The sequence below is a fragment of the Poecilia latipinna genome, unplaced genomic scaffold (genome assembly GCF_001443285.1).
Source record: "Poecilia latipinna isolate Pla-1442-1.1 unplaced genomic scaffold, P_latipinna-1.0 Scaffold134, whole genome shotgun sequence".
Classification (NCBI taxonomy): Eukaryota; Metazoa; Chordata; class Actinopteri; order Cyprinodontiformes; family Poeciliidae; genus Poecilia; species Poecilia latipinna.
The window spans coordinates 1-12,374 of NW_015112750.1; the positions used below are offsets into that span (position 1 = coordinate 1).

General features: G+C 39.0%; 1 protein-coding gene across 1 annotated transcript in view; it reads right to left on the reverse strand.

The window, feature by feature from the left end:
- Positions 1 to 3,256: 3,256 nt before the first annotated feature.
- The window catches only part of LOC106945211 (alkylglycerol monooxygenase), a 51,496-nt gene continuing 42,378 nt past the window's right edge, over positions 3,257 to 12,374 (reverse strand). The window contains exons 7-11 of the mRNA XM_015028748.1: positions 12,218 to 12,297; positions 11,739 to 11,873; positions 9,314 to 9,430; positions 4,558 to 4,640; positions 3,257 to 3,387 (exon numbers count right to left, since the gene is read on the reverse strand). Of these exons, the coding sequence (XP_014884234.1) occupies positions 3,273 to 3,387; positions 4,558 to 4,640; positions 9,314 to 9,430; positions 11,739 to 11,873; positions 12,218 to 12,297 (530 nt within the window). The 3' untranslated portion in view covers positions 3,257 to 3,272. The remainder of the gene's footprint in view (positions 3,388 to 4,557; positions 4,641 to 9,313; positions 9,431 to 11,738; positions 11,874 to 12,217; positions 12,298 to 12,374) is intronic.

Genomic DNA, 12,374 nt, shown 5'->3' on the forward strand with positions numbered 1-12,374 from the left:
CAAATCAATAATTATCGATACTGACCGATATGAAGCACTTATATCATGATATGTTTTTCAGGCATATTGTCCAGCCCTAGTTTCTGGTAAAGTGTAAATTAGATAACATCAACATCAGGTGCCTGTGATTACATCATTACTCAGCATTTTGAAGGAGGTTTGTCCTATTAAAACATTTAGTTTGATGTTTATTTGCATTATTCAAATGATAATGAACATCAAGATGCGATAGAAAAAAACATCAGATGGCTTAGAAAGAATAGTCCAGCACTTTTCAGTCTGTTAATGACGTCTTAGAAGAGTTTCTAAATTGCCCATTAAACCGTATGGAAAGCAGTAAAGCAAAACAACTAACATTCAAGCAACGACTTCCTGAAAGCAGACTGCAAGATGATAAAAGCAAAAACACTGATTCTATTCACAGTCTTATCCTTTCATGCACTATAGATAAGGGATTGAACGTAGATCAATAAATAAATCAGCTCTCTCATCACCACATCAATCCATCTTTTCACCTTCCACTCTCTTTTTCCTCATTTGTAAATAAGACGTCAAGATATTGAAACTCCTCCTCTTATCCAGGCTGAAGACCATGGTCTTAACCATTCTGAGTCCCAAAATGAGTTGTTGTAACAGGACAGAGGGTATGTTTGACATAAACTAAATCTATAAACTCAGGGAAATAACATTACACTACTGTTAAAACACAGAGCCAGAAGTAACACTGTTTCATGCAGCAGGACCTGGTGCTTAAGAAAAATGAGGAACATCTTGGAAAAGAAATAGCTCAATAAAATTTACATACATGACTGGATGATAACATTACTTCTTCACATGCTATGCTATGCATACAGTTTGTCTGCGCTGATGAAGGTTAATGCTTAGAAAGGATGACACAACAAGGGGATCTGACCAGTTTTCTCACTTATTTGGCCAATAATTATTTGACTGCTTGTAGACTGTAAGCAAGACTGAAGTGTATGTCTAAAAAAGGGATTGAGCATGAGATGCTAACACCATGAGAACAAACATTGTTACTCTGACATTAGTACCTTTTAAAATGTACACATACTACACATGAATTTATGTAAAATATGTTTTACAGATCCGCCATTATATGTGGCAGCAGTTTATGCAATATATTTACTTTCCAAATATTCTCACATGTGCACGGGAGAGAAAGTGAAATACTAAGAAACTTGAAACAAATGGAAACATCACTCATTTTCAAAAATACTGTGACAAATAAACTATTTTAGGTTGCCAGATACATATTCAATTCCAAGGAGGAGTTTGACATCTGCTGTCCGTAAGTGGACAAAAGCTTTGCGGTCCAACATATTTTCTGCACTATCCGAGTCTTTATACACACAGGACTCTGAAACCGGACAAGCTGTCAAACATAATTATTTTCTCTCAGGACATTTACAAGAGGTGTTATATTCTGAAGGGTCAGAGGACTCACCTGTTTGACAAAATAATCTCAGGGGGCATTTAACCAACGTCATGAACCGTAGATATGCTTTGCTAGCATGGGTGGATCTGTCATCGGAGTCGACTGCAGCTGTACAGCTGAGGTAAGGTGGGAGTGCAGAGATATTTGAATCGAAGTTTGTTGATGCATTTCATGACAGATGGAGCCTAAAGTATTACCTCAACCCAATCATCTGTAAAGCTATAGCTACACATGGCTAAAATTATGTAAACTATTTGCAGCTGTAGTTAAAGGGACCAATATTTATTGTTCACATCATGGGGAAACATTGAAAATCGGCTGATTTAAAGATGCACTAAGACAATATCATGCATTTCATGCACCCAAAAGGCTCCACAGTTCTGTTACTCATCAACGGCGCTGGCCCACGGCAATGCCCCAGCACCACCAGAGGGCGCCCAAGAGAACCATCTGATTTAATTTTGTCCTGACAAGAATTGCACATTTTACACATCAAATTTTAAAAGCAAAAGTATTAAACCTGTCAACTTATAGATGTTATTTTCAAATATTTAAGTTAATATGCCAAACTTAACAGTGTGCATTTCAAAATGCAAATTAATTGGAGCATCTTTGCTTATTTGCAACTCCTGTAAGGTAAAAATCAATAGCAACACGTGTCGACATGCTGGTGTTTGGGGCCCCCAGTTAAAATCTGGTTAGGGCCCCAAAAAGGCTTGGGCCGCCTCTGCTTATTGATGTCAATAACTTTCTATCCATCTAGTTAAAAATCTAACTCACTGTATAAAGAAAATAACAGAAAAAGGCTTCAAAACTATTAAAATAATCCAAATAAAATAATAAGATATGGTAGATAGCATCATGAGTGTAACAATTATGTTATGTAGGCATCTGTAGAAATAATTGTTTCTTCTGTTTCAAATTCAATCAATTTGTATTTTTAGATGGCTGTGCAGCATAGTTCCCTTTTCCCATTAGCTTGAAATGTCACCATCACAGCATGGTAATAAACAATTAACCAGTTTTTAGAGTCCTGCAGTACGCGAGCGAGTCGCTTCGGTAATTTCTGTTTTCTTCGTCTTTTTGGGTTTGGTTTCCATTTTAAGGCATTTGAGATCATTCTAGCTCAGAAGCCTGTAAATTTCTGAACTTCTTTATATGTTTTCCACAATGCAATTAACTTCTAAATCAAAGTAGGATGTTGTCCTAAATGATGTGCAAATAAAGGCCACCGAGTGAATGACATCACTAAATAAACTCTATTATTTTGAGCCCCACCCAGTCAACTAACGATTTGTGTACAGTCATCAGTTTATTGTGAATGTCACATCTGCTGTTTTTCTCTTCCTCTTCTACACCTTTTATAACTTATTTTCCATGTAAAAACATAGTTTTCACAAAAAACAGAGATTGAAGTGGCACAAATATATATCCACAGTGTTCCAAGCAGAGAAGCAAAGAGGTTGCTGACCTTTGACCCCGGTGCAGAAACCATGAAATAATTGCATGCATAAGTAAAAAAGCAGTAAGAAGAAGTTTGATAAATTAAGTATATAAGTTAGGAGAAAAAGAAAAACACAATAAGTTTGCCAAACCTTCGCAGCTTGAAACTTTCCATCATCTGGAGCCAGCAAATCAAGAAAAACGTCTGCTGCCAGTAGCCTAACATACCAAAACGTTTAGCCAAAACATCTGAGGCTGCGTTGAACAGGGAGGATTTCGAGATGCCAAGGTTTGTCGAAGAAAAACAAAATGAAATAAAAAAGCCAGCGCGTTTAGTTACGCCAGCTTTGTCTTGATCTGTAGCGCCGGTAGCTTAGCTTACCTCAGTGGGGACAGAGAGTAAAGGCAAGGCGGACCTCAGGTAGCTGTACCGCATCAGCATTACCATGACAACGCAGCGAATCGTCTCCAAGAAGGCTGATGATGGCCTGAAGGTACAGACGCATGAAATCAGAGAACAGTAACAGACTGAGTTCACTTTTTCATCACACCTGTGACAAAATTATTTAATTTTTTTAAGGGAAAAATCTATCAAAACCAACCGTTAAAGTAATTCTATGTGGAAAAGTAATTTCCATGGAAACTGAACATTTGATGTCAACAGCTGCCGTCAAACATTTGCATCTAGACTCACCATCTCCATTAAAGTTCAGACTTTGACTAGGCCACTGTAAAACCTTCACATTTTGTCTTAGTTTTGCGACTTGTTGATGTGCTTTGGATTTTTGACCAACTTAAGCTTTGCTTCACAAAAAGCATGGCTGGAACAGAGAGCCGAAGTCCCGAGTTTTCACTCAGTTCTGCAGACCTGCAGACTGGTGAAACGAAGTCTGGCCTTCGTTTCACCAGTCAAGAGAATATTTTCTGAACAGGGAACGCAAAAAGTTTTATTAGAAAGTTCTTGCTTTTTTTTGGTAAGCAGTTGTTTTCGCCTTGGAGCCCTCCCATAAATGCTTACCCAGTCTCATTCCTATTGTTAAACTGTGAGAACAATAGGGGCAAATAAACCCTGCAGGGCTTCCAATGTTGTGGCTACCCTGATACGGTTCACCGGTCCTTTGGTTGGCTCCATTTTTGGATAATGGCTATTGCCGTTATGCCAAAGTCTTAGAAGCATCCTCCTCCAAACTGAGCTTGGTTTTCTATCCGTTTTGACTTTTTAACCCCTTAAGACGATGCTAACAGAAATTAAAATGAAAACTATGTAAGAAATAGATGAATCTGAAGGAGATTTCAAAGGTTTCCAGCAGATTATGTTGGATTGTGGAAACAATACTTGTTGGAGTTATTGATGTAATTTGGAGCCACTTTAAAAGCTGCAGCGGACCAGATCTGGCCCTCAGGCCACGAGTTTGACACATGTGGGTTAAGATATTTCAGCCTACCTCATGATGTCAGACAGGTTCTCTTTTACGTGATGAAGGGAAATCGGGCCAAATAAATGTGTGAATTACATGGCCAATTACTTTTCACATAAATTTATTTTGGTTTGAGATTATAATTTGAAACAGCTAAAGTTGCATAAAATACAAGTAAAGCATTTTATATCGACATTTTCAGCTGCTGTATGCTGATGTTAGAAGCTGCACAAACTGCACCTTTGCTCAATGATGAAGCCCAGGGAGGTGAGAGTAAGCAAAACGTAGCTGGTCATCCCGAAAATAGTTAACTGAGACAGCACCTAGGACAGAAACACAATTTCCATGAGAAATATAAGGAAAAAACACATAAAAGAAACTAAAATCAATATCATGGTTGGTAAAGAAACATCTGCAGGAGACCTTCATGGGAGAGCGGCCGTCAACCACACGGCTGCTCCACTTTTACTTGCTGATGCCAACCTAAACATGTCTGACCTTCAGCGCGAGTGCTCTGGCACCCAGTCAGCACTGCAGCTATTGGACTCAAAGTTTGCAGAGATGGTCCGGTCATCTTGACAGGGGATTTGACCACAGATGAACAGACCGCTGAGCGGTCCTAAAAAGGAGCCAAAACAACCAACAGTGGAGCAAAGATCCCATCCAGACTCCCACTGACCTTTTCCCAGCTATTTGGGACGTTCACACAAACACGAAGTCCTGGAGCTAAACTGTGTTCTCTAGCCTAAGGCATTGGCTGCGGGCAGCAGCTGGAAGCCGAGCGTCCCCTGAGGATGCCGCATGCTGTAAACTAAGGTTTATGTTTCTCTGACACTCAATACAAAGACTAACAGCCAGATCTCACTGCTCCCAAACCCAGGAGGAGACACCGTATACAGTCAGGATGAAATAAACCCATCCACTGGATGCAGCCATGCAGTGTGTCTTTACGTTTACCCTAGCATCACAGTCCATAAAATGGGTTTTACTTCATACCTCTTCATATGAGAGGATACAGTTATGGTGTCAACAAATCGGTGGGTGGGTGTTCTCAGCTTTTATCTGATTAAATGTATAACAGCCACACAGAAAACGTTGGTCCAAATATTTTTAATCAAATGTAAAAAGTCCTTTGTATTCGCTGTAAATGTTGTGGTGTGAAAAAGTGTTTGTCCCCTTCCTGATTTCCTTACTTGCTCCCCCAGCAGGCTAAAAGCAGTTTGTTTTGAATAGTTTTTATTTTTTTAGACACCACTAATAGTAACAGTAAAGACGGATTAAGCATTGTTGGCATTGTGCACAAATTGCCTGCCCTTTGACCTCACACTTTATTATTCCCAAATTATGATACCCACTCTGCAACTCTGACTTTTCATTACCTTTAACAATTTTCGACAAAAATACGGCAGGCTGCTGGCGCACTGTCCTCCCAACCCTACCTCCTTGGTTAGCAAATTTTCTGAAGATCAATCATGCTCATGTACGCGCTGATCAATGTGCTATCAGCGGGGAAACGACTTAATGCTGCAGAAAAACTGTAATCGCTGGTTCTTGATCTACCAATACTCTTCTAATATTATCGTGTGTTTGACGTCCTCCATTAAAACCTGTTTGGTCTTCCTCTATCAATGCTGTTACAAAGGTATTAATGGATGTGTATATCTTGTAATCTACATTTAATAATGAGATTGGTCTATAATTGCTACAGTGTTCCTCATCTCTTCCTTGTTTTGGTATGACTGAGATGATGCTTCACTCCATGACGGAGGTATTTTGTTGTTATTAAGAGTCCAATTGAAAGAAGCTGTAAGTATCGGTGTCAACTCTTCTCTAAAGGTCTTATACCACTCTGCCGGGTATCCATCACTGCTTGGCGATTTATTATTTTTTAATGCATTTATTGCCTCTTTTACTTCCTCCATTGTAATTGCTGCTGTCGGTGTCTCATTTTGTAATTTGCCAATTGTTGGTAAATCTAATGCATTTAAAAAGGTTCTCATTTCTTCCTCATGTGTAAATTCAGGCTGTGTATACAGTTTCTCATAATATTCTCGATAAATGCTCTCTATTTCCTCTGGATTATCTGTTAGTTCACCTGGGTTTCTAATGTTATATATCGCATTAACCCGATTCTGGTGAGCTAACTTTCTACGCTCCTACCTCCTCCGCCATCTTCCCAGAAGTCCAAATTTATTTGATTTAAAGAGCAGAAGACAGACACAACTAAATGTGGCTCAAATGTTTTACAGTGTAGACATCAAAGAAATTCAGAAACAAATGAGGAAGAAAGTAATTTGGATCTTTTAGTTTGGAAAAAGTTGCAAAGTCATTTGTGAAGCTTTGGGACTCCAGCGAACCACAGTGAGAGCCATTATCCCTAAATATCAATAAAAAACAACCCAAAGTGAACAAAAGCCCTCATATCAGAGCAGAATAATGTCAGACTCTAGTAATATTTAAACTGTACAGGAATAAGTGGTTAATTTTCAAACTCTTTGTGGTCCAGCATCAGGCTGCTGTTCCAGCTGTGGCGACCCGAAATGTTAGCTCCACATCTGGTGGTAGAACCGAGCTGCAAGCTCAGAAATGACTGTTATTACTGCGTCTCCTGACAACAAGCAGATTAACTCGTTACTCAGGCTATTATTTCTGTCATTATTATGAATGTTGGAAAACTTGGTCTGTTGGTTAGTTGAAAAAAAAAACCACTCCAGCACTTTGTTCTGAAATGTTATTTTAGTAAGTTACGCTAAAAACGTGTCTCTGCTGACAGTTTAAGTATCAACAGTGTCAGCTCAGATTTTGTTGTCTTTAAGTTGTAAATTATTGCAGAGAATTAAAGCTGTCATTCATTCTGTCCTGACTGTTTAAAACGGGACAGACGGAAAGAAACAAGAACGCAGTTCAATAACTGCTCAGTCCCTGAACACAACCGAGGCTAATTAAACTCTTATTTATGAAACGCATAAAGTGAATTAAACTTGATCCTGAAAATGAAACTTTTCAAAAACTTTAAATGCAGAAAGAAATCACAAAAGGGTGTAATGGTTTGTTTGATTAGAACTGAAAGTTTCAAATGATTTAAATGCATCAGGATTGGACCTTCTTGTTGCTAGGCAACAGATGGAAAGCAGCATCGTCCTTTATTTGTTTAGTAAATAGAAATCATAAGGTCTTATATCTTCCACCTGCTACTTTTCAAACAAATAATGTAAGATTGTGGCAAGATAATTTGTTTTAATTTAATCTCTTCTTGTTTTTACTTTTTGTCTGTTTGAAATAAATAAATAAAATACACTGAAAGAAAATAAAATTATAATTAAAATAGGACTAAGAGACAGGTCCAAAATTATTCATACCCTGGTAAATTTAATCTGAAAGTCTATTTTAATCCCACCAACTTGCTTCATGTTGTTTATATAATAATGTTTTGGACTGGACATGACTCTGAACCTGGAATTAATCACATTTTTAACAACTCTGCATCGCCAAAGATAAACAAACAAAATACCAGTGAAAACATGTAAAAAGATTCTTCAATGATTACATAATGTTAACAGTTTTTTTTTATGTTTTCCATATTGTGTTATCTTTTAAGAGTCTCAGTTGGATTTTAGCTAAGGCGTATCGTTAAACTCTTAAAGTGGTTTGTGCTGAAATAGTTCTGTTGTTGTTTTTCTTAAGAAAGCAGCAAAAAAACACAAAACAAATAAAAGCTTTCTGATAAAGACACACTAAGTGCATCAGCCCTGCATTAATTTAATCATAACTTTATTATACTTCCTATTTTTACCAGAAGAGACCAATTTCCTGATAAAAACTAATGCTGCTGCCTTCAGTTATCTCTTAGCCTGGTTAATGTTGATCTAATGATGACGAAAGCTTCATTGCTTTTATGTTTTTACGACTGAATTAACGGAGAGCCCGTTTGCTGTCCAGCACTGTATCATCAATTGTCAGACTAAATAACCGGCTTGAGAACATGTGGGTATAAATACATAACCGTGACATGATTTATTGTTTGGGCAAGGAGCTCACTTTGTTATTTTCCCCTCTGAGTCCTGATTGCTGCATCCTGAAGGCTATTTGGGTTGGGAAATGGTTGACTCGACAATTAAGGCGTTTGTGTTCACTGCCGGACCACCAGCTGGCGTCTCGTTCGCCAACAGGGAGGGGAAACCTCAACTCAGAGGGGAAGACGTGTGTGTGTGTCTGTGTGTGTGTTTTGAAAGCGGACCGCAAGCGTAAGAAGAAGTGTAGCGATCAGAAAAGGGAAAGACACGACATCTTATTTTGCCGTTTCAAAGAGGATGGGCGTGACAGCACTTTTGGGCTGACCAAAACTATGCCTGCAGGGAAAAAAGCAAAAAAACGCTTCCAAAGATAACTCCTGGGGAGACCTGCTTCCTCTTTCTCCTCCGGCTGGAAGAAGGGGGTCTCTTGGCGTGTCGAGTGGAAAATAATAGACATAGGTTGTTTTAAAAGGCAACGCCGATCCGTCATCCTGTCATGATGTGGGGCTGAGTTGATTTTTTACTGCCAGATAAGTACAGGACTCGACTCCGCCATGAAGAAGCCACAACAAACCGCTTAATTGGCCCAAATAATGTTGGCAAACAAATGCAGCTGAGCGGCTGGAGCCACCTTCACTGGCCATCTCATGCTTGATTTGAGCAATATCAACATCCAGCGCCGGTTTAGCATCGCTAACATTTCTACTCTGCAAAAACACTTAATCTTACCAAGTACTTTGTGTTTTATTTTGGTCTAACTTATAGTGTGAATATCTTAGAATACTTGAAAAAAGATCAAACTAACTTACAAGTAATTTTTGGCAAGATGAGCTTGTTTTAAGTTAATACTTCTTTAATACAGTTTAAAATTTATTGTATTTCAAGTTAAGATATTTGTTCGAGAAACCAGACCAAAGATGCTTGGTATAATTTTCAGTGTAACTGAAGTTTTTAAGTGATATGTGAAAGAGAGAGACACGTACCGTTTTGCTTTCAAACAACTCATGGTAAGTCCAAAGCACCAGCAGGAAATGTAAAGCCACATAGACTTGAAATGTCAGCGACCATTTGGGACCATGAGGTATTTCATTTCCAGTTACCTGGTCCAAAAATAAGAAAGATTTAGTCAAGGCATTCTGAACATTTGTCATGTCAAAATTTAACTTAAAACAAATTCTACACCTTTCAATGCTTTCACAGACTGAACATTATAAATACATCGTTTCACATGGAGCAACTTTTTTGGCACAAAATTATTCTTAGACAATAAAATTTTAGTCTGGTCAGTTCTGCCTATTTTAATCTCCTTTCAGAATTATGTGTTTTATTGCGTCTTGTCAATCTAAATCCTAATAAGCTGCTGCTGGCCACGCCCCCAACTCAACGTTTAAACTCACATCTGAACATGGCTGCAAACACATATGCAATTATACAACTGTACATGCTTGAAAAGCATGAGTAGAGCCTCCTGTACAACCAGCAAGAGACAATAACCCTAACACTTACCCTAACAAAACACTTTTCTCTTCCAGCAGCCATTGTACAGCGCATACAGCGGTAAAACCAGCTGACTAAGTGTTTTGGAGCTTAGCTTGCGTTGCTAGATGACTTTGGATTCACCGGGGTTGTTACGCCACAAAAAACATTAACTTATTGCCATAAAACATGCCTGGGATGTTTTTAGAAGTAGTAGAGACCCAAATGAAAAAACAAAAATGCTCAAAATGTGAATTTTGCATAATATATCCCCTTCAAGGAAGACGTAAACAATTAAATCAACACTGTGGAGCAAAATATTCCAGACATTTTTTGTGCCTGATGACAAAACGCTGAGGGAGCTACATGGAGTGACACAAAACGAGGAAAAACTCAAAAGGCTGTCTGAGCCGATCGCGGTTATAAGCGAACAGCAAAGCGATGCTGTAAAAATCTGATAAGTAATTAGCAAACCACAACCAGTGGACCAAAGAGAAGCTGTTTACAGGCACTGACCAGCAGAAAAGACCTCATTCTCCAATCAGTGGTTCAGGAAAGCGTCTGGATCTTTAAAAGTCTGAATGAGTTTTATGCAGAATAAGCTGCCATGGAAAGGCCTTAAACATGAAGGAATAACGACAGACCGATTCCATATCTGACCCAAACCCTTCTGAGAACTCGCAGACTCCTTCCTATCCTCAAATAAGAAACGTAGCTGAGGTTAAAATGTTTTATGTAAACTGTAGTGTTTAAATGGTGCGCTAAAGCACCAGCAGTAGCTTAAGATGTCAATAGTACTCAGTCTCATAATACTGGACTTTCATGTGAGAGAACAGCTGCACATAATCACCCAGGAGCCCTGGTTCTTATGCCATTTGTGCATTACAACACAAACGAAAAGGAAAAAAAAAAAACAAGACGTAGAGAAAATACAGAATCTGCACACATCTGGTTATCACAGCTAAATGATTTCATTTTTTATTGAAAAATATAAAAGGGCGACACATTTAAGACATCCCTGAATGATTTTTTACGTAAAAGTGGGTCAAAAAGAGCTGAACATTTTACATATGGCCTTAAATTTTCAGCTCAGTTATGTTCTTAAAAAGAAATGTGGGATTTATTGGCTGCAGTTCCTTCTGCCGGACAGCGAGGACTTCTCTAACCAATCTGGACATTTTTCTTTATGTTGACCCGTTGTGTCCGAAACAGTGAGGTTTATGATAAAACTGCAACCTTTTTGGAGCAAAATGGTAAGGAAAAAATAGATAAAAGAATTGTCTTGTCCTGTAATCCTTGGATTTTCCCATAATCCTGAGGAACCAACCCATCACATGTGGTTCCCCCCTCATCCCACCCTGACCGTGAAGGTATTCTGCTCTGCTTATTCTCAGCAGCACAACATCCAGTCAACCCTTCATTTTACCTCCGTCAGTGAAACTTGCCTTCATAAATCCAAAATACTCCACTGAAATTTCAACCAGAATCTCTTTAATGCCTTTAAAGTGATCTGTTGGATGCAAAGTCTGAGAGTTTTTTTTTTTTTTCCCTTGTTCGCTTGTGGGACTAAATGTGTGACACCAAAGGCGTTATTTCAAAGCAAACCACTGAAGCGTTCAACTGGAACCTTTATTTTTTTCTGCTCCAACACACACATGCATTCACAGTTTACTGCATGCGGTTTCAGTCCTGCAAACTCTGTTTAAAGACGCTGAAACTGAAGTTATTGTGACGCCTGTACAGAGGCTGTGCAGCTTTTATTTCATGTGGCAGTTTCTTGTAAAACTTGTAAAATATATGAATCCTTCAAGAAAGAATGCTCTGAGTCATTCGGGCCTGTGTTTTGTGTGTGTCAAAATGATTGGTAATGAAGCCTGAGGGCTTTTCACATTTTTTCCCCCCTTCTCATTGTTTGTCAAGAATGTTGCAAACCTTGGGATTGTCGACGTGGTCACCGAGACGACGTTTACCGGGTTTCCAGCTCGGCCCTTTGATGAAAGTTGACACCTTGTCACTGACGGTTTTGTAAGTTCTGGATCTTTTCCATAAATATACATAGTAGTGCAACTGAAAGAAAAAGAAACACACGTCAGACATCAGCTCACAACAAAACATTTACCTGAAATGCGACCAAACAAAGAGCCGCTATAATTAATCTGGAGCCGCAGCGTTTCTGCCGTCATTAGGCAGGACATAGCTCACGCTGTGCTCTGCCAACGGCGCGGGCAGCGACACTAATTATAACATCCACCTGGTATTTTATTTTATTGGCTTCTTTCACCTCAGCTGGGCAGTTTGTTTGGAATAGAGTAATAATGTTATGGTTAGGAAAAGGCCCCAGAGCCAGCAGAGGGAACATGAGCTCAGCCTTCACCTATAGAAGGTGCTCATTATCAGACGGGAGGACCAACCTGAACGTAGAGGATCTCAAACGTGTTGATGGGAAACACCAGGCCGTATACGACTTTATCTGACTCTGCAGCAAACGTACCTGAGGAATAAATGCAGAGCAAAATAAGATTCTCTGAGAAAAGTCTCTGGCTAGATCAGGAGTAGCTTCTATGCACC